This window comes from Varanus komodoensis, unplaced genomic scaffold (genome assembly GCF_004798865.1).
Source record: "Varanus komodoensis strain SLA01 unplaced genomic scaffold, ASM479886v1 scaffold100, whole genome shotgun sequence".
NCBI lineage: Eukaryota > Metazoa > Chordata > Lepidosauria > Squamata > Varanidae > Varanus > Varanus komodoensis.
Window position 1 is genome coordinate 1 of NW_025335270.1, and position 20,443 is coordinate 20,443.

Genomic DNA, 20,443 nt, shown 5'->3' on the forward strand with positions numbered 1-20,443 from the left:
GCTTTAGTTTGAGCCTCTGGAAAAATAAGCTTTATGAAAACCAGGAAGGTTTTAAGCTACAATACCCAGTTCTTTCATAGGAAGCTAAGCTCTTCACACCTTTGCACAAATGGAACTGTAGCATACTGCATTCACCTAGTAAGCTTGCTGCAAGTTTCAAAAGAAAGATGGCACAATGCAAGCAAAAATATTAAAGTAATAAGCAGAACATGTATCTTCATATTCAGGTTAGTAAATTTTAAAACTCTCCAAGGAACACATTGGGATAATGCATGAGTGTAATCCAGAGAGACAAATAACCCTAAGGAAATCATAATCATGTTCTGAAAATTAAAAAAAATCCTTTCAAATCCTTCTTTGCACATACCCATAAGAGATAAAAGAAACAAGAGCTACAGCTTAGGTTTCTGCTCTTCAATGAGCATTATTCATGTACTACCTCACTTTATTCTAAAGACCACATTTTCATATGCCTTTTCTAGAAAAGATAACATAGTCTTCATTTCATCTGATTGCTGAATGGTGTTCAAATCATGAAGAAGACCTTGTTGGTTTCCAATCTTCAAAAGTTCATTCTGTAGAACACACAATGGCAGATGGTTCAAGAAGTTAGAAGAATACAAAGGATTTTCACCTAAGTAATCAGAGCAATATAGACACTCTATGAGCACATCAGGCAGAAAATATAAAAGAGTAGTGAGCATTTGCATCTATGAAAGAACAATTTAGAAGGTACCATTTAATCACTGTTTCTGTGTTTCAAGATGTCATTCTTCAGGACTGGTCATATATAGTTTGCTCCTATTGTGACATACAGTAGAAAAGCTAGTCTGGCAAGATGAGATGTTCACAAGTAACCTCTTCTCACCTGAAGAATGGGTGCTTTTAGATGGCCCACTGGGATATCAGGGAGAGCAAGATTGCCATCGACAGCTCTTTGGAAGAACTAGAGAGAAGCAGGGAATGTATAACATGAACATATGAAAGAATAAAATTCTGCCTCTATCATTGCCCCTTAAATCTTTATTCTGAGTAGGGTGGGAGATTGCTGAATAGCAATCTTTCTCAGACTGCTGTGTCAAGGAGAGAGAACACTTTGAGCAGTCATACATTTCTCCTTCCTGAAGTCATGCAGAAGCAAGATAAAACACTCTTCTTACCCAGAGAAGGTTCCAAATCTGTTTTCAAGATACCTGCTGAGCCATGTTCAAGGTACTGTTCTGAACCTAAAAAGCTCTAAAAAACCAGGACATCTAGCAGTCTCCCTTGCACCCATTGGTATCATCTGATGAAGACTTACTGGTTGCTCCCCAACCAATAGAAAATTACCTGGTTAAGCCTGTAAGTGAACCTCCTTTGTAGCAGTAACCACCCTCTGGAACACCCAAGCTTCATGAGAAACTGCTCTGCTGAGAGATCCCTATTCTGTTTTACTGACATTCTTGTTATAAAATTGTAATTTTTAGGTTGCATTACACATGCATTTTAATATACACCACTTAAGTATTTTTGAAGTATTAAAGTAGTGAAGTCTATACAGAAATACAGAAATACCTTGTCTGCTTTTGCTTGCATTGCTTTTAGTTTAAATCTTAAGTTAAGTACTTTGTTCTGGAGACTTTGAATACGCTTGTCTCTGAATTCTGATGCTGACAAAGCTCTGTCTATTTCATTCTGAATTCAAAAAAGAAAGTGCAACTTAAGGAATGCATGTAAATCAAGGAATTATCCACAGAGCAAATATTATACCAGGGCAAACTCCCACTGTTATATATATGAGTGACAAAGTTGATGCAGGCCAGTAATCTTCATCTTTTTGACTAACTATTCTGAGGAGAACAGAATGAGATGATCCCTTGCCACACAAACAGAAGAAGTTTGAACAATAATAAAATATTAATTATAACACAATATATTAGCATACTGGTTATTTGTCCTGTATAATACCCTTAATCCAGTTTTCTCTTTCTTTGGAGAATGAAAAGACAACAAAGACCATGAAGTAGGTTTGGTATGCTAATCACTAGAGAGCACCAAGTTTTAGAGATTTTCAGAAAAAACAAATAATCCTTTTGTACAAAAAAATACTCATTTGCAATCAGAAAACAGAAAGGGGTGCCACAAGGGCATGGAACTAACCCTAACAGTAATTGTTAGAACCTGTGAGCAAGGTTTCAGGTTCATAGTGCCCTTCTTTAAACAAATAAAAACAGAGGCCAGAGAAAGGATGTTGGAGGGAGTGGTAAGCTTTAGACCACATGAATTCCCTTTTATTCATGGAAATGATCACTGTTTATTCTCAGATGATATGCCATACAAATGAGATACAAATAATAACAATACAAATACTTAGATAATACTTCCTTACCTCCAGTTCTGCCAAACCTTCTTCTAACATTAGACTCTTTTCCTTTTCCGCTGCAATATTAGGCTTTTTCTTTTGACTACGCACTTTCTGCACAGGTACTCTCAGGTTCTCAAAATGGTGCAGTAACCTTGAGAAAAATGTTAAATGAAATAAGCAACATGTAGTAATAAACAGGTTAAATTGTAGCATATGGATTTATGCAAGGGAGCTGTGTCATACCGGATTTAGTGCAACTGGTTTAACACTAATAACTATCTTACAAAACTGTCTTAGAAATTGTAACCTCAGTAGCTTAGGCCTAATGTTCAAGAAGGAACTTGTTCACCAATGCACCATCCCAATATCTCATACTGGCTGACACAGCTTCTTAATTATATAATATTCATATCAGTTTTTGGACATCACATGCACCAAGAAAAATATTTCTGCCAGCTGGCCCACAACTGTGGATCTTTCTTCTCCCTGGAAAGTTGCTGAAGTATCCTGTAAGTGGGGATTAACTGGAATAGTTTGGTGGTGATAGTCATTCTAATGCTTGTTGCTGATTGATACTTGGGAGTTCCTCAGGAGTCTGTTCTGTTCCCTATGCTATTTGACACCTGCATGAATACACTGAGTGGGGTCATCTGGAGTTTTGGAGTGTGCTGCTGCTGAGAAACAACTCTATCTTGCCTTTCCATCAACAGCAGGTGAGGCTGTGGATGTGCTAAACCAGTGGACTAGATGAGGGCTAACAAATTGAAACTTAATCCAGACAAGATTGAGCTGCTGTTGGTGGGTGATTGCTTTGATTAGGGTGTTCAACCTGATCTAGATGGGATCTACTAAGAACACATTAATTATCACTTAAACAAGTCCTAGTCCTGGTCACTGAGAGGGCAGTAGTGGTTGCAGCTCTTCTAATATCAAATCAAGTACTCTAAATTCTATTATGGTGCTATAAGCCTTAAAGGTTTTGAGTAATCCATGTACAAGATGCTGGCAAAGGGAAACCTACAGTTCTGACAAGCCTTGCTTATACAACTTAGCAAACAACCAAAAGGCGCACACTTCCTTCACTTCATAAGAGAGTCTTTTTGGGGCCTTTCATATTTCCTGGAGAAGACTAAACTCAGAATTGAGAGAGCAAATAATTTTCAAGAATCCTCTGAAATACCAATGCTGAATTGCCAAGGATGTAAAGGGCCTCAATCACACAAACTGCCCCTCCCCATCTTCCATAACAAGTGGGATACTGCCTCTTCTTGCACTAAGTGCTCTACAGAAAGCTTTGGCTATTGGGTGCTACAGAGATAAAATGAAATACACATATCAGGGGTCCTCAAACTTTCTGAACAGGGGGCCAGTTGAAAGGTGCCAGGGATGGGTGTGGGCTGCCAAGGCGGTGCGGGCAGGGGGCACAAGCTGGGGGGGGCGCATGTGAGCGCACGCAGAAAGGCAGGGGCATGCGTGTGCAGAGATCATTTTCTCCCAACGAGTTCAAAACTATCTCCTTGCAAGCAAGCTGGCGCCTCAGGGCCGGCTTGCTCCGGCTTGCTTGCAAGGAGATCCTTTTCTCCAAATGAGTCCAAAACGATCTTCCCCTTGCTCAGAGAAAAGGATCTCCCAGAAAGGTGCTGGCTTGCTCGCAAGGAGATACTTTTCTCCGAGTGAGTCCACAATGATCTCCTTGTGAGCAAGCCGGCACCTTGCCGCACGCATGGCGAGCTATGGCGGGCCGGATCAATGGGCATGGCGGGCCTGATCCAGCCCGCAGGCTGTAGTTTGAGGACCCAAGACATACATAAATAAATAATAAGCATACACACTTAATGAGACATAAGATCAAACATCATCTTGCAACTTTCACTTGATTTTCTTGTGCATGAATTAAAATCTCTAAAATTTGTTTCCAGGGTACAATGGAAGTGAAGGAAGTGTGAATGTAGTTAAGCATGCAGTCTCAGGGGTGCTCACCAGGAATTAAAACTGATTGAACTCAATGGACTATTTACACATGTAAACATGCTGAATTCATTTTAAACATCCTCAGGTCTTTATTTTTTTCCCCGTTATGCTATACTATATTAATTACCTGTTCTTGAGCAGGTTTAAGTGCTTTTCAACTTCACTATGATTCTTTGGCGTTTCATACAAGATAGATCTGGAAGGAGACAGAACAACGTATTGCTTGATTCTTTCTCCCATACAGAAAATGTTGGTTCAACTTGATTCTACTGTCAAGAATGGCAGAGGAGTGTTTGTCAGGAAAAGATTTATTTGCAAAGCAGGTGCACCAAGTGTGAACTAGTGGTATGAACTAGGCTGACTTTTGTCTTGCCTTTGGTTTCCTGATCTCTATTCAAAGCAGGCTGATTTCTATCTGCCTTTCCAACAAAGAGCAATATGTCAAGGCTCTAGAAGAGAACATTCACATATTTCAGAAGAGACTGGCATGAGACCTTCAGATGGCCAATAGAGATAGAACTGCATGAGCAAAGGACATAGGAAGGAATGTGTTGTGATATAAGAGCAGAGAGATGGGGACCGTGGAGGGGTTTGAAGGGCAGATGCTACTACAGGAACTGGAGGCAGGGAGGAGGCTAATGTAGGAATTTTCAGAGGGCACCATGTGGTCATATTTTAGCTTCTGCGATATTATCTATAAAACTTATATGCCAATAGTTTAGGTAGTTTTAAGAAAAAGAAAAAGTGTAGTTTTCTCTAGATTCAGTAAGATATAAACTAAGTTCCCTGCATTGAGTGATCAAAAGGGTGGTTATATGGGATAAGGAAACTTGAGCTCTAAAGACATTTTGGCTGCTGTACTAATGTAGCTGATATTTTAGAGGGCACTATGGTATCCTTGCACCTACACAAACCTGTCCTGTGGTGACTCTGTGCATGTGTTTGTGTCTTGTGATGTGAGTGGGGTGACTTTAGAAGGACATTTCTTCTTCACTGTGTGCAGGTTGCCTTCTGGTAGAGCCTGACTTCTCAGAGTCTAGGAAAGAGTTCCAATGAAACATTTAATAATAAATAATAATTCCCTTTCTTTTCTTACATTTTGTAGTGTTAAACAGTCCCGAGACTTCGGTAATGGCCTACAAATGTTTTAAATAAATAAATTGCAGTAATGTTAATAATTAGTTATCAGCCTTTAGAGCAGTACAGATCCACAGAAACAGATGATGTATTTATTATATTTATGTCCCACCATTTTTCTTTCCAGGAACTCAAGGTGGCTTAGGTATTTTTCCTCCTCCCTCACAGCAACAGCCCTGTGAGACAGGCTAGAGAGAGCTCCACGACTGAGTGGAAACTAGAACCCAGATCTCCTGAGTCCCAGTCCCACACACTTAACCACTACACCACACTGGCTCTCTCAAAGTCCCAGGCAAAAATTATTTCTGTAACATTACAACAGAGAGGCAAGCACTCAAAGTGCAGCAAACAGACTATGTCTCATTAAATTCATAGCTCCAAAGGCAGCAAAAAACTTTCTGGGTGTTTTGCCAAGGGCAAAAGGTTCTTTTTGGATCCAGAAGCAATGTGCACACAGGCGGATTAAGGTCTAAAAAATTTTATTCTAAAACAGGCAAACAGACATAATAACATGAAAAAGGAAATACAATGCCAAATAAGCTGGCTTCCCCTCTATCAGCCACTGGGAGCGCCCCCGTGCGAACGACAAGGAAAAAGATCCTAATTCTCTGCCGACGTGTTACCCTCCTTGCTCGGCTCGATCTCACACTAGCACTCGCTCCGGTGGGGTCGCAAGGCTTCTCCCTCTCTTAAATCTAAGAGTCCAAACAGTTAACTAGCCACATCTGCTGTTCCCAGCTCTCACGGTGATAAGCTCTGCTGTTTACTTTTCTGCATTCCAATGCTGTAGCATCCTAATTAGCAAGCGGCTTGCCAGATGACCTCAACAGAGTCTCCAAAGGTGAGGCCCAGTCAAGGTAGGAATCAGAGGAAAATTGTGTTACACCACCTATCCCCTCGGTATACAAAAGTCTTCCAGAAATTTTCCTTTACACCGGGTTTCCAATATGGTGTCTCTTGCAAAGGCTAAAATAGTTTAAATACTGCAGAATGGCTGCCAAAGATTTGCACTGCTCTCTTCTGCAAAACAAACAAAAAAAAACACCCCCAAAACATCCACTCCTGTTCCAAGGAACCAGGTCCCTGGGTAAGACTTAGGGGCTTTCATCAAAATCAAATCTTCCAGCTGTGGAAGGCAGGCCATGTCAGTTCCCAGCACCTTACCTCTCTCTGTTTGCTAGCCTGCAGAAGGCCTGACAGGACAGCATTCTCAGTCCTCTGGTTTCCAATGGAAAGGCCTGACTCTACAGATTTTCCTTCTGTATTAGAATTAGTATCTGAGGTTATAACTCTGTTCAGATTGGACAAAGCTTCACAAGATCCATGCATGCCTAAAGAGGGATCTGAGGGGTACACAGATCTTGGTTTGATCCAGTAATTCAGTGCTTACATGAATTAAGCTCTTAATAAATTAATACTCACCTAACAATTAGATTGCTTAACACCTTTTCATTCCCAAAGGCATTTTTACTTAGCTCTTTGTTGAGAGCTGAGGACAAATACCTTTGTCAGAATAGGTGAAGCTTCTCAAGGGAAACAATGTAATATTGGTATAGAGAGGTCCCTGGTACTTACATTATTAACCAATGCATCATGGATTCCAAGTGTTCTCTAGTGCTCTTTGAGAGCGGCTGCCATTCTGCTCTTTGGTTTGGAGTCACTCGCACTACTTTTGTGGACACAGAAGTTGCTGCTGATGCAAAATGTGAGAGGGTTCGTCAGTGTCATGGCTAGGCTGGGTTGGAATGCTGGTCTATAAAATGCATTTATGATAGCAAGATCGCTTTTTAAAATAATTATCTTTCTAAAGTGCAAGGTATTTATTTGTAAATGTTAAATGATCTCTTCTTCCCACCTCAAAATTAACATACCTAAATATTTTGTGCTTATTTAGATCCATCCTAAATCTAAGAGAATAACTCCATAAAAGTTTAGACATGCATGCTTAGACTGAAAGATGGCCCATAAGCAGCACACCTCAGCTAGCTAGGATGATGTTGCTGGTTGCGAAGTCGTGTCTGACCCTTCACGACGCCATGAACAACATTCCTCCAGGCCTTCCTGTCCTCCACCATCCCTCAGAATCCACTTAAGCTCACGCCGACTGCTTCAGTGACTGCATCTATCCACCTCATCCTCTGCCATCCCCTTCTTCTTTTGCCATCTATTGTTCCCAGCATTAGGCTGTTCTCCAGGGAGTCCTTCCTTCAGTATCTGGCCTTCTAAAGAGCATCAGGGCTGAGCTCATCTAGGACTGATTGGTTTGATTGCCTTGCAGTCCAAGGGACTCACAGGAGTCTCCGTCAGCACAATTCAAAGGCCTCAATTCTTCAGTGCTCAGCCTTCCTTATGGTCCAACTTTCACAGCCATACATGGCAACTGGGAAAACCATACCCTTGATGATACGCACTTGTGCTGGCAGGGTGATGCCTCTGCTTTTAAGTTCCTCTTCACTTTCTGCCATTAGAGTGGTATCGTCTGCATATCTGAGGTTGTTGATATTTCTCCCTGCAAGCTTAATTCCAATTTGTGATTCATCTAGCCCTACCTTTTGCATAATGTGCCCTGCATATAAGTTAAATAGGCAGGGTGATAATATACAGCCTTGCCGTACTCCTTTCCCACTTTTGAACCACTCAGTGGTTCCATGTCCAGTTCTCACTGTTGCTTCTTGACTCGCATATAGGTTTCTCAAGAGACAGATAAGATGGTCTGGGATTCCAATGTGTGGAAATGCACATGGTGGGCATGTCATGAGCGGAGCCGGCTGGTGCCGGAGGTCAGACTAGATGGCCTGGTGAGGCCCCTTCTGACTCGCTCTGTTTCTATGTTTCTATTGACAAAATTCTGCCAGCCTGTGCCCTGCTTCATTTTGTACTCCAAGGCCAAACTTGCCTGATATTCTGGTTATCTTTCAGTTTCCTACTTTAGCATTCCAATCCTCCCATGATGATACAGACATCATTTTTGGTGCTATTTCTAGAAGGTATTGTGGGCCTTCATAGAACTGGTCAACTTCAGCCTCTTCAGCACCAGTGGTTGGGGCATAGACTTGGACTATTGTGATGTTGAATGGTTTGCCTTGGATTCGAACTGAGATCATTCTGTCCTTTTGGAGATTGTATCCCAGTACTGCTTTTCCTACTCTTTTATTGACTATGAAGGCTACTCCATTTCTTCTGAGGGATTCTTGCCCACAGTAGTATACCTGATGGTCATCTTAATTAAATTCCCCCATTCCTGTCCATTTTAGTTCACTGATTCCTAAGATGTCGATGTTCAGTCTTGTCATCTCTTGTTTGACCACGTCCAGCTTGCCTTGATTCATGGATCTTACATTCCGGGTTCCTATGGAGTATAGATCTTTGCAGCATCGGATTTTCTTTTCACCACCAGATACATCCGCAACTGAGTGTCCTTTTGGCTTTGACCCAATGGCTTCATTCTTTCTGGCGCTACTAGTACTAGCCCTCTGCTCTTCCCCAGTAACATATTGGACACCTTCCAACCTGAGGGGCTCATCTTCTGGCGTCATATCTTTTTGCCTTTTGGTACTGTCCATGGGGTTTTCATGGCAAGGGTACTGCAGTGGGTTGCCATTTCCTTCTCCAGTGGATCACGTTTTGTCAGAGCTCTCCACTATGACCTTTCTGTCTTAGGTGCCCCTACACAGCTTAGCTCATAGCTTATTTGAGCTACGCAAGCCGCCATGGCAAGGCAGTGATCCATGAAGGGGTCCAAGGTTGATACACTTAGCAATTGCAATCTGGATGTGTCATAGGAGTAACTGAAAGAACTGGAATCTGTTCCACCCCACCCCCCTTACTAAGAAATGGCAAGTTCCATCCCCCCAAGGGTGGGAAGAAGGAGGCAACTGGCTTCTCTAGTGCAAGCCTGGGCCCTCATATGCTGAGTTGTGCCAGAACTGGAGGCATATTGGCCACTAACGCAAAGCAGCAGGAGCCATCTTGGTCTTCCCACATTTCTTGCTCTATGTTTTTGCCAGGTGCTTGTTTCCTACCATCTACTGATAGCAGTTGTGATGGAAAAGAACATAGAGGAAAAAAGGGTACAGTGACTTCACAACTCTTCATATCTTGGCTTCCCCAGTCTCCATAGGATCAATCCCTAAATGTGCTAAGAAGCTCTTTATCATTTGCACTTACAAGATATTTTCAGGCTGTTACATATAAAAATCAAAGGAAAAAGTTTGCGGTCTTCTATATAATAACAATTGATGAAAAGTGGACTTGTTCGTTGCTGTAACCTTATGTTTTAAGCACAGTGATAAATCCCACAGCAACAAGAACACTGTAAATTGCTGAGAAGGGAAGCCAGAACCTATCAATAGTAAATATACACTTTCTCTAGGCCACAACTATGTCAGAGCCAACTATCATCTAGGTCAATGTTTTTCTAAATTACTTTACTGCAATCATTATGTCTTTAAAATAATGGATTTCAGGATACTATTTAGTGTTTTTGAATGTGGAACCAGGAAAATTATTTTAATTATACAAAGATAAGAAAAATGTAAAAACCATTTAATACCTTCAGCAAATTCTGTTCTCTGCTGTTTCTTTTTCGGGACTGCTTGTGCATTCCGCTGTAAAAATATGCAGAAAAGAATTAATGTATACAGCACACTCACATTCTGGCTTATGTAAAAGCTATGGTAACTTCATTTTATTTAGTTATTTAAGCACAAATAGTATGCATGCCACCAATTAAAAGGTAGCATGAAGCCCTAGAGATCACCAGCATAGTTAAGTAGAGTCAAGAAAGCTATTACAGAGAAAAAGGTTTCCTTCAAGAAATTGAAATCTTGCACAAATCAGGAAAACAAAAGTGAGGACAAGCCAGCACAAGGGAGATGCAGAACTAGGAATAGCCAATTTAATGAATAATTTAAAGGAGACCCGGAAAATTAAAGGCCACTTAGCTTAACATCTGTTCTGGAAAGTGTTATTAAAGATAAGAGTTCGTAAGTACATAGAGAGTAAAGCTTTGTTGAAAAAGAATGAACATGGCTTCCGCAAAGGTAGTACTGCCTCAATAAATTATTAGAGTTCTTTGAAAGAGTTAATAAGCACATGGACAGGGGTGATTCAGCAGGCATTGTTTACTTGAACTTTCAAAAGGCTTTTGACTAAGTCCCTCATGAAATGCTCCTGAGCAAACCTAATAGTTATGGAGAAAGGAGAAGGGTCATCTTAGGGGATCAGTAACTGGTTAAAGAATAGAACGCAGAGAGTGGGAATAAAATTTAATTTCCCTCAAAAGAGAGATGTAAACAGTGGGGTCCCACAGAGTTCACCATTGGGACCAATGGTTTTTAAAGTATTCACAAATGATCTGGAATTAGAGTAAGCAATGAACTTGCCAAGTTTGCTGAAGACACCAAACCATTTAGGGTGACTAAAACAGACAGGCTTGTGAAGAGTTCCAAAAGGACCTCCCCAGGTTGAAAGAGCAAACATCAAAATGGCAAATGAAGTTCACCGTAAGCAAATATAAAGTGATGCAAGTTGAGGCAAAAAAGCCCCCAGCTTCAAATATAAGCTGATTGGATCTGAGCTAGCAGTGAATGATCAAGAAAGAAATCTTGTGACTGTGGTGGGTTGTGGTGAACACTTTGATGAAAATGTTAGCTCCGTGTACAGCTCTGTGGAAAAGGCAAGTTCCATTTTAGGCATAATTACGAAAGTAAAACTGCTAAGATGGCACTCCTGTTATACAAATCTTTGGTGCAATATTGTGTTCCATTCTCCTCACTGCATCTGAAAAAGAACATTACTGAATTAGAAAACGTGCAGAGAAGAGCAACTAAGATGATGAAGGGGTTGGAGCAATTCCCTATGAGGAATGTTTACAACAGCTGGGATTATTTTGCTTAGGAAAAAAGTAAGGAAAGATATGATAGTGTTTAAAATAATGCATGGTATGGAAAAAGTGGACAGACAGACATTTTTCTCACTCTCCTTTAACAATGGAACCTGGAGTCATCCCATGAAACTGAGATACTAGGAATGGATGTGCCTCTGCAGGAAGGGAGAAGTGGAAACTGCACAGCAAGTTTTGCTACACTGGACTTTTAATCAGAACTTGTGGCATTCCCTTTAATGCCCATTACACAACGGTTCTCAGGGACAGCAGATGAACAACACCTAACATATTCACTACCAAATCATGACCCAAAAGTCACCATAAAAGCAGCAAGCTTTTGTCCAGCTGCAATAAATCTATGCAATTTGAAATTAGTGGGTATTAATCATAATGATCTAATTTTATGTTTGGGTTCTTTTATTTCACTTACTGATTTTATTGCGTTTTAAGTCCCTAAGTATTTTACTCATGTTGTTTTTACCTGCTTTATTATAAATATTTCATTGTAATATTTTTCTATTTGTATGCTGCATTCTACTAGTCTATAACCAAAATAACCCTGTTATGACAGTTTGATAGGGCAGGTGATGTGCAGTGTCAAAGATGTGCAGTGTCAAAAAGGTATAGGACAATTAAAAAAAACTTTCATGAATGATGACAGAATAGCATATAGATTCTCCCCATTAAAAGAGTATGTAGACGATTTCCTAAACTTTTCAATAATATTTCAGTGCTGCTGAATATGTCTTCTCCTTTATTAGACTATATGGCTTTCTCGCTCATGGTTTTCGTATCTGTGTAACAACCCCACCCTCTAGTGGCTAATTCATTCTAGCTGTACACAATTTCAAATTCCTTGAGATCACTCTTTCAGTGCTCACTGCTGTTAAATTGCACTGTATGCTCCATTTATACCAGTTTCGAATTGAATCGCTGGCACCAATGGCTCACCAAGGACACTTTGTGCTAAGTGGAGAAGTCAAAAGTAGGAAGTGTTGTGAGAGAAAGAGAACTGAGATTGAAAATTGACATTTACTAACTTCGGAGGAAGCCCCTCTTGAGCTCAAAGGAATCTTTTGCTGGTGTTCACCAGTATCTTAAAGTCTTTCAGACTGAGTCAAACTATGATGATAGCTTTAAGCTGCAGCAGCAAAAGAGCTGGTACAAATAAACATTTCCATTAAACTCAATGTGCCTCCAAAACTTACTCCCTCTACCTTTTACTCCATTACCAGGGATCCAACTAAATCCATGGCCAACGATGGCACACCATCACCAAACTACTGACTGGGAGCCACTATTTCAGATGATAGTGTTAATGGCATGGGCCTTTATAACTTCAAGCTCATGCTGTGCACACAAAGGCAAACTTGGCACAAAAAGCCTAGCCTTATGACAAATGTAGGGAGAACATATTGCTAACACCAGTCTTCTCAGAATCCTTGAAGGTACTCAAACACACCATGGGACATTCAGCTACAAGTGGGAGCACAAGGGCGAAGCATGACACACAAATAAGCAAGTGGCCTTTTATGCCTCAGACTACGTACTATGCTACAAATATCTCTCATGTTTCTCCCTCTTCTCTGAGCAATTAGTAACAGTGTTTTCACATAGGAGAAACAGATCAATCATTCACAGCTATGTTACGCTTATTATAAAGATGCAGTGATGGTAAATGCAAGCCTTGTTTCTCTGCTGCCCACCATGGAGCCTTGCAAAGCACTGGACCCCTGTACAAGGAACATTTGCCACAGGGCTCTCTCCATTTCCGTCTGTTTCTATGTATCTACCCTCAATTGCCTCTATAATGGGAGTCTCAATGGTGGGGGTGGGAATGTCTAGCATTTTCTCCCTGACCTTCAGTCAGCTAGAGTTTCAGCAAATGAACTAGACTGGACAAAACTGGACTGAACAAGCTTTCTGATGACTTCTATGAAGATCCATTTATAGTCATGGTCAGATATGAAGAGATGGATAAGCGGGTGATAAGAGCTTTATAGCTGGTAGCAAATAAACAGTAGCTGTAGCCAATGCACATGGGGCAACAGAGATGATATAATAGGCAAACATAGTTACATGCAGTGCAATGGTCAATGAATTTTCACTGCTTGGACTACTAACCAAACCTATTACTTATACCATCACTGACCCTATCTTTCTTTACAAGTCATGGCACAAGCAGAAATTCAAGGAAGAAAGGAATGTTTGGGCCATCAAAAATGGTGTTTTCTGCAAAGGGTGGAAGGCACGGCAAGGCACGGCACAGCAGACATCCTAGAACAGTGATGGCAAACCTTTTAGAGACCGAGTGCCCAAACTGCAACCCAAAACCAACTGATTTATCGCAAAGTGCCAACACTGCGATAAAACCTGAATACTGAGGTTTTAGTTCAGAAAAACATTTCATACATAAGAAAACTCAAAGCTAAAATCTTGTGTTAAGAAAAACGAAGGTATTAAAACTCACAGCCAGTCCAAGCAACTATCCATCCATCCATCCATCCATCCATCCATCCATCCATCCATCCTTGGCAGCACACTGACTGGCCATGTGAAAGCTCGGATGAGTCACGGCTAATGAGTTGCGACTCGTGACATCATCGCCTGGCGCCGCTACTCCTTTCCGAGCACACGCATGGCCCCTACGTGCGCTGTTGTCTGATGCTCGGCTGCTGGGGTGATGCTGGGGTGACTTGGCTCACGTGCCGACAGAGAGGGCTCTGCATGCCTGCTGCAGCACGCGTGCCATAGGTTCGCCACCACTGTCCTAGAAGCTGTACTTTTTCCAGCCATGGAGGAAAGAAAAGATGACTTTGTTCCAATCATGAGTTGAGCTTTTACAAAAAGCAGCAACCATGCCTTCTTACTTCCTAATTAAAAAAAAAAGTTAACAGAAAGGGGGGAAAACCCTTCTCTGCAGGTCACAAACCTCAGTTCATCAGTTCCAGCAATCTACCCATCCTTCCCCAGCTTGGTGTCCTTGAAGTCTCACCAACCTCAGACTATAACGTCAATGGTTAGGACTACTGGGAGTTCAAGTCCATAGAATCTGAAGGGCACCAGGTGGGCAAGAGTGTTTCATTTCTTCCTTTTCCTCCCACGCAAAATGTCCTTCCTGCAAATTGGCCTTACTCGCCTAGCATAACTAGAACAGAAATCTCACTCTGAAGACTGTGTTAAGTATGCCTTCTCTCAAGAGGGCTATCAAAGTTGTGCAGTACACTTTGCTTGTTCAACAGACAGTCAAAAGTGCACGACTTACAGATTATGTGACTAGTACAAAGGCTTCTGAACGCTTCTGTTGAAATCTCTGAGACATATCAGCTTTATGGCTCTTTCTGTCTCCACCAATACTTGGTGCTGTAAAGCGGGCATCATGATTTGTGACCTGCCCAGGAAGCCTGTGGCTAATGGGGCAGGATGGATGGATATATAAATAAATGTTTTGAGTAACAAGCAGGTTCTATTGTGTGAGAGAGAGAGAGAGAGAGAGAGAGAGAGAGAGAGAGAGAGAGAGAGGGGAGAGAGAGAGAGAGAGAGAGAGAGAGAGAGAGAGAGAGAGAGAGAGAGAGAAAATAGGTAGTGTTTCAGGACACTTCTGCAAGACTGTCTAGTGTTTTAGTCTGTGAATAGGTAAGTGGGGCACTGTCGGCCTACTGCTCCATTATTGGTGGGAAGCAGTGGCATTGCCAGAGAACCTTGGTCACCTAAATCCCAGCCCAACTGTCCAGCCATTATGCCACACTGACTCTCAACTGATCAATAATGGAAGGAGAGATGAAAATCTCCATTTCCATTGCAATGGCAATTTATCCTTGCAAAACCATTCGTTTTCACCAGGTTCATTAGTCCTTTGAAGGGTATAATACTTACTTCTTTCTCTAATTTTCTCTTTTGTTGTTTTCCACCTGAACCCTTTTTTTTGCTGGGGTGTTCTAACTCATCGGCAGGCATTGTCGCCTTCACAATTCTTCTTGTCCGAGGCATACCTGAAGAATGATACAACATTTCATGTCTTTGAAAATAACAAACAAAAGCATAGAGAATCATATTCCAAATATGCACTGAGCTAAGTCCCAATGCAAATCAACCCACGTCCCACTCAAAACTCACTTTTTAAATAAACATGAATCATGATAGCCACCTGTCAAACTCAGTTTTCCTTTCAAAAACAAAAGAGAGAAGAAGCACTCTTAGCTTTTCTGAAGCTTGAGTCAAAGCCCAGAAGTTGCTTCCCCATACGGAAGGTATAAAAATAAGGAAGGTAAGGATCTTACTGAGAAGGGGATTTAAATCATTAAAACCCACTCTTTACAGCAGAAGTTAGATCCCTTACAACTTGGGTTCCTCTTGACAGTTTTTCTTCTGTGAGTTGCTCAAAGAAACTGCATGGGTGGGTGGAGGAAGTATTTTGAGCCTTTGTGGTGCAATGCTCAGAGTGGGTACCTACTGCCTGTATTCCTCTGCACATTGCCCAGCCAGAGCTTGAAATCCATCCATTTGCACTTCTAAGAATGAGTGCATTTGTGCAAACAGGATTAAAAACTAAAAATGTGGGGGTTTTGTAAACATCTATACAAAATTTTAAATTCTCAGCTACAGACTGGGACACTCTGGAAGAATTGCTCAATGCTGCAAAATGAGGATCATAAAAAACCGCTTCACAGCCATGTTTCATGATCTCCAGAGAAAAGACATTAAAAGGAAAGGGAAAAAACAGAAAGAGCCAAGAACTCATGGCAGTAGTGGGGAGGGGTGGAAGTCATTCTCAAGTGCCACCTGGGTGCTCAGTACCCACTTGGTGAGACCTGCAAGAAGTTTTTGCTCTTAGCAAGTGGTTCACAAGTGGTTTGGGTTGAATCATAATAGGTCATATTGTTTATTTTCAAAGGAAACAATAAGCCATCATGGGTATGTTAGCAGTTCTTGAGGAAAGAGAATATTAAAACCCCTTTGACCCATTGTTTCCATCAGTTTTGTCATAGGCAGTGAGTGCTTTAAGTCAGATTTTACTGAGAAGGGCTATCCTAGTTACGTTTACTGGCACTGGCTTTAACTATAACACAAAAGAAATTAGGCCTCTATGAACAGTAACAACAATAATGAATCTTTTCCTTCTAGAAGGAGTTCTCATCAACAGTGATATGTGAAGAAGGCAGCTGTACCAACCCTAGTACTGCCAGCTGCTTCTCAGACAGTTCAGTTCCCCTTGTGGCTTTGCCTCCATTACACTGTCCTGTCTGAGCTCCACGTTCCCCTGCTCCCAACTGCTGGATTACTAAGCTGCTCAGTCAGCTCTCCCAAGTTAGGATTAATCCAAGGCTGGATTAAAAAGCCTTTCTCCCCTCTCCTAACCCCCTGAAAGTAGAGTCTCCAGTGTGAGTTTTCCCAAATAGACCGAGACCATGACATAACTCTTTCCCCATTCTTGTACTGCCTTGCCTCACAAGTAAATCTATCTTTGCTTGGTCTTTCCCAAGTTCCTTCCTCCACCATTCTTTCACTATACCTCCATTCCTATTCTGCCATCCTTTCTCCTGGGCATTATCTCTCTTCCCTTAACCACCTGCCTCCATGCCCCCAGGTCTTCCTTTTATTTTCCCCTTCTTACTGCCTTGTGTCACCAGCCCAATTTGGGTAATGCTCATTTCGGCTGATGAAGCATGTTGCAAGCAAGCAACAGCAGGTGACATCATCAGCTAAGGTGTTACCATCTTGGCTGCTCTGTCCTTGCTATTTGTCACAGGCTGGGGCCCAGTGCATGAAAAGAAAACCAGTAATGCTATGAGCAACTTGCTGGATGCTTGGGATGCACTCTGCTGATTACTTATACGGTGAAACAAATGGTAGTACAAACCATGGCTCATCAGAGTAGCTTATAAACCAAACTTAAACCACCCTGAAAAACTATGGGTGGTTCAGACAACACACTAACCATGGCTTATACTCCACAAGTGTTTTAGCATGGCATATGAACCCAGGCTGTATAATCCCAACCACTGTTTCTTCCATTTGTACTACCAATGCACACTCACCAGATTGGCATGATCGCTGAGGAAAAGAAGCCAGGGTCATTTAGTTTGCTCATCCCTGGGCAAACCCACTTGCACACCACACTATTTGCCTACATACAGTGCAGTATATGAGTCGTGGTGTCATCCAAACCCAGCAGCATGCATGACATGGGGCAGCTTCCAAACCACCCCAGAACCCTAAAGCAAGCCAAGGGTTCCGGGGTGGTTTGGAAATCACCCCCACTGTGCACCGGACTGGGTTCCGATTAGACTTCAACCCATGCTCCAATAAGGATAATGAGGCAAATCATGCAGTGTACAGGGAGCCACAGTGACTTCTTTTTCCCAATGATCATAGCTATTGAGTTGATGAACATTTAGCAAGAAACACACTAAATGCCATTTAACATTACAAAAATCAGACATAATGAGCCTCAGGGCTTGCATATCCCTATCCCCCTCCCCCTCCCCCTGGCACAGCCATGAGAAATAGCCTCAGCTATGGCTCTCCCCACCCCATCCCTATCCCTCCTTCTATACGCAGTTTACACACCTGTTTGGAGTAAGTACAGTTGGGATTTTTTTCTGAGGAAACATACACAGGATTATGTTGCAAGAATCATTATTCCCAATGCCACTAGAGGAAGAGGAAACAGCAGCCTTCATCCTGCTGGATAAATTCTGGCTGAGAGCCTCTCTCCCCAAAGCTAACAACTATAATCACTGAGGGGAACTGAAGGAGGGCCACATCATGCCTGGATCAGTTCCATGAACTGCTGAAGTCCTACTTGCTCTTTGAATTTGTTTCTCCCCTCCTCTTCCTAATGCTTTGTCCTGTCTTTTTGATTACCACCCACAGGCAGGTGTAGCCTTACTTTTGATCAATGTAAGTCACTCATGGACCATTGTCAGCTGAAGAGTGTGTAAAAATGCTTCAAAGAAATAAAATAATAAATCAATAGCTATGACTTTCATTGGTTAAATCATGCAATCATTGGCACATAACCAGGCCTGAGGGGGGAAAAAACTCTTCTCAAATCAGCACGTGTGCATCCTTGTAATGCACCTGACAATAACCAGGCACCGGTCCAGAGAAAGTTAGTTGGCACTTGACAGATAATAGCAGTTCAAACATATAGCATTTCACACCAGCCCACCCCATCCTCCTCTTCTTCTATGGAAAAGCACCCCATCCTCCTGCCACCTTTGGAGCATCTTCTCTGGTATGCAGGTGGGAAAGAACACACTATTATAACTTTTTACTTCTGCATCCTATTGGAAAGTGTGAACTGTGTTAAGTGTAATCCTTTAATGATCAGTTTATAAAAGGGTCAACTGAGGACTGCTCAGGTTCACCTTCTGAAACAATTAGTTGGTAGCCAGCTACTCTTGAGAATAAATCCTTTAAAAGAAAACCTTCCCCTGTTGTGTATTTTTGGGCATACACACACCATTGACACAGGCCATTTGGTCAATACTTTCTCATATAAAAATTTCGGTAGGTCAAGATATAAATACAGGTTTTTAAATGTCATCACATTGCCACCTTATGTCTGCTGTGGCACCCAGACTCTGGAATGTACTTGCCAGAGAGGTACACCTGGAGCCAAGCTTATAGTCTTTTCGGTGCCAGGTCAAAACCTTTTTATTTAAATGGTATTTTAAAACTGACAACTTTTAATGTCCAGTTGCTCTTGTTTTGTTTTATATATTATTCTGTTTCAATTTATTTATTAGAAATTGTTGTTGCTTTAATTGTTCTTTTAAACATTGTAAACCATCCTGAGATTTATATATAATAGGATGGCATATAAAAGCTTTTAATAAATAATAATATATAAACACTAATTCCTTAAATTCAAGTTCTTGTGAACCCTTTAATTCTTGGGCTAAACTCAAAGGAGATTTACAGAAGACTACAGCTCTCAGCATTCAAAGGGCTTTTCTACAGTTGAAACAATTTCCAGAAGGATGTGTGTTAATATGTTGTAGCAAAAAAAAAAAAAAAAAAAAAAAAAAAGAATTTTTTGAAATAAAATTTAGAAAAAAAAAAAAAAAAAAAAAAAAAAAAGGAGTATTGTAGCTTAAGCTTTGGAAGACTATGATCTATCACAAAGCACACAGTGTTATCCACAGTTGCCAAGCAGATGTGTCCGTGGACAGAAGTGATACTGGAGGAAAATGAAATACAAACATCACAAACTCCAATAGTTGCATAACATAAAGACTTGTATATTATTAATCCCTGTGTATCTGGCACTGCAACTATTTTACATTTCTTTGATTTATATCCCACTTTTTTCTGACACCAAACTCAAAGCAGCTTACACCATTCTCCTCTTGCTGCTCTCAATCTTATACCCACTACAACCCTGTGAGGTAGCTTGGGATGAGAGTCCGTGTATGATCCAAAGCCACCCACTTGGCTCCATGACTGAACGGGAACTAGCACCCAGATAAACTGAGTCCCAATCCTGTTCTTTTAACCACTATACTACGCTGGCTCTCAACAAGATAAGAAATTTATCAAATTAGTATCATTTGAATTTTAGAAATCCCCAGAGTGGGAGCCATGCGGCTCTATCGCAGCAAACCCAACAACAAATTTTTGGGACAGAGGTGCATTTATGTCACTCCGACCTCCTCGCTTACAATCCTCTTCCCATTACCCCCGCACAGGCATGCCTACTTAAGCCTCCCGCTAGAAACTAACACTTCACGCATCTTATAAAGCGAATCGTAAACTACAAAGAACGTTATGCGTGCAACATGTGACTAAACCAGAGTGCGCGCGTTGCATCCTGGGAGTTGTAGTTATAGTTGCTTTAAACCGTTATTTTGCCCCACCGCCCGCAATCCCAACCTCAGACTGCCGATGCCGTCGCACAACTTTTGCTCCCGCTCTGCAACTCATCGGTTTTACTCCCGGAAATCTTACGTAAAATCCAAGGCCTGCTGCTGCGACGATTTCGGTGCCGCTCCTTCGGCCGTCCTTTCTCCTGGACTTGCTCTCTCTTCCCTCTGCGACTTTCGTCCCTGTGGAAAAACTTTCCCGCCGATTCAATGCGCAGGCGCAAACTAGACTGC

General features: G+C 41.6%; 1 protein-coding gene across 2 annotated transcripts; it reads right to left on the reverse strand.

Moving 5' to 3' along the window:
- Window positions 1–6: 6 nt before the first annotated feature.
- CENPQ (centromere protein Q) lies at window positions 7–20,410 on the reverse strand. Of its 2 annotated transcripts, none has more exons than XM_044419208.1 (9): window positions 20,295–20,410; window positions 15,216–15,331; window positions 10,005–10,059; window positions 7,028–7,142; window positions 4,443–4,511; window positions 2,369–2,495; window positions 1,555–1,674; window positions 869–946; window positions 7–575 (listed from the first exon to the last, which is right to left on the reverse strand). In XM_044419208.1, exons 2-9 carry the CDS (start codon window positions 15,327–15,329, stop codon window positions 441–443), a joined length of 813 nt encoding a protein of 270 aa, XP_044275143.1. In that variant the 5' UTR covers window positions 15,330–15,331; window positions 20,295–20,410; the 3' UTR covers window positions 7–440. The 2 variants fall into 2 exon arrangements, with proteins under 2 accessions (XP_044275143.1, XP_044275142.1); XM_044419207.1 differs by having other exon boundaries at window positions 7,028–7,145.
- Between the last annotated feature and the right edge of the window lie 33 nt (window positions 20,411–20,443).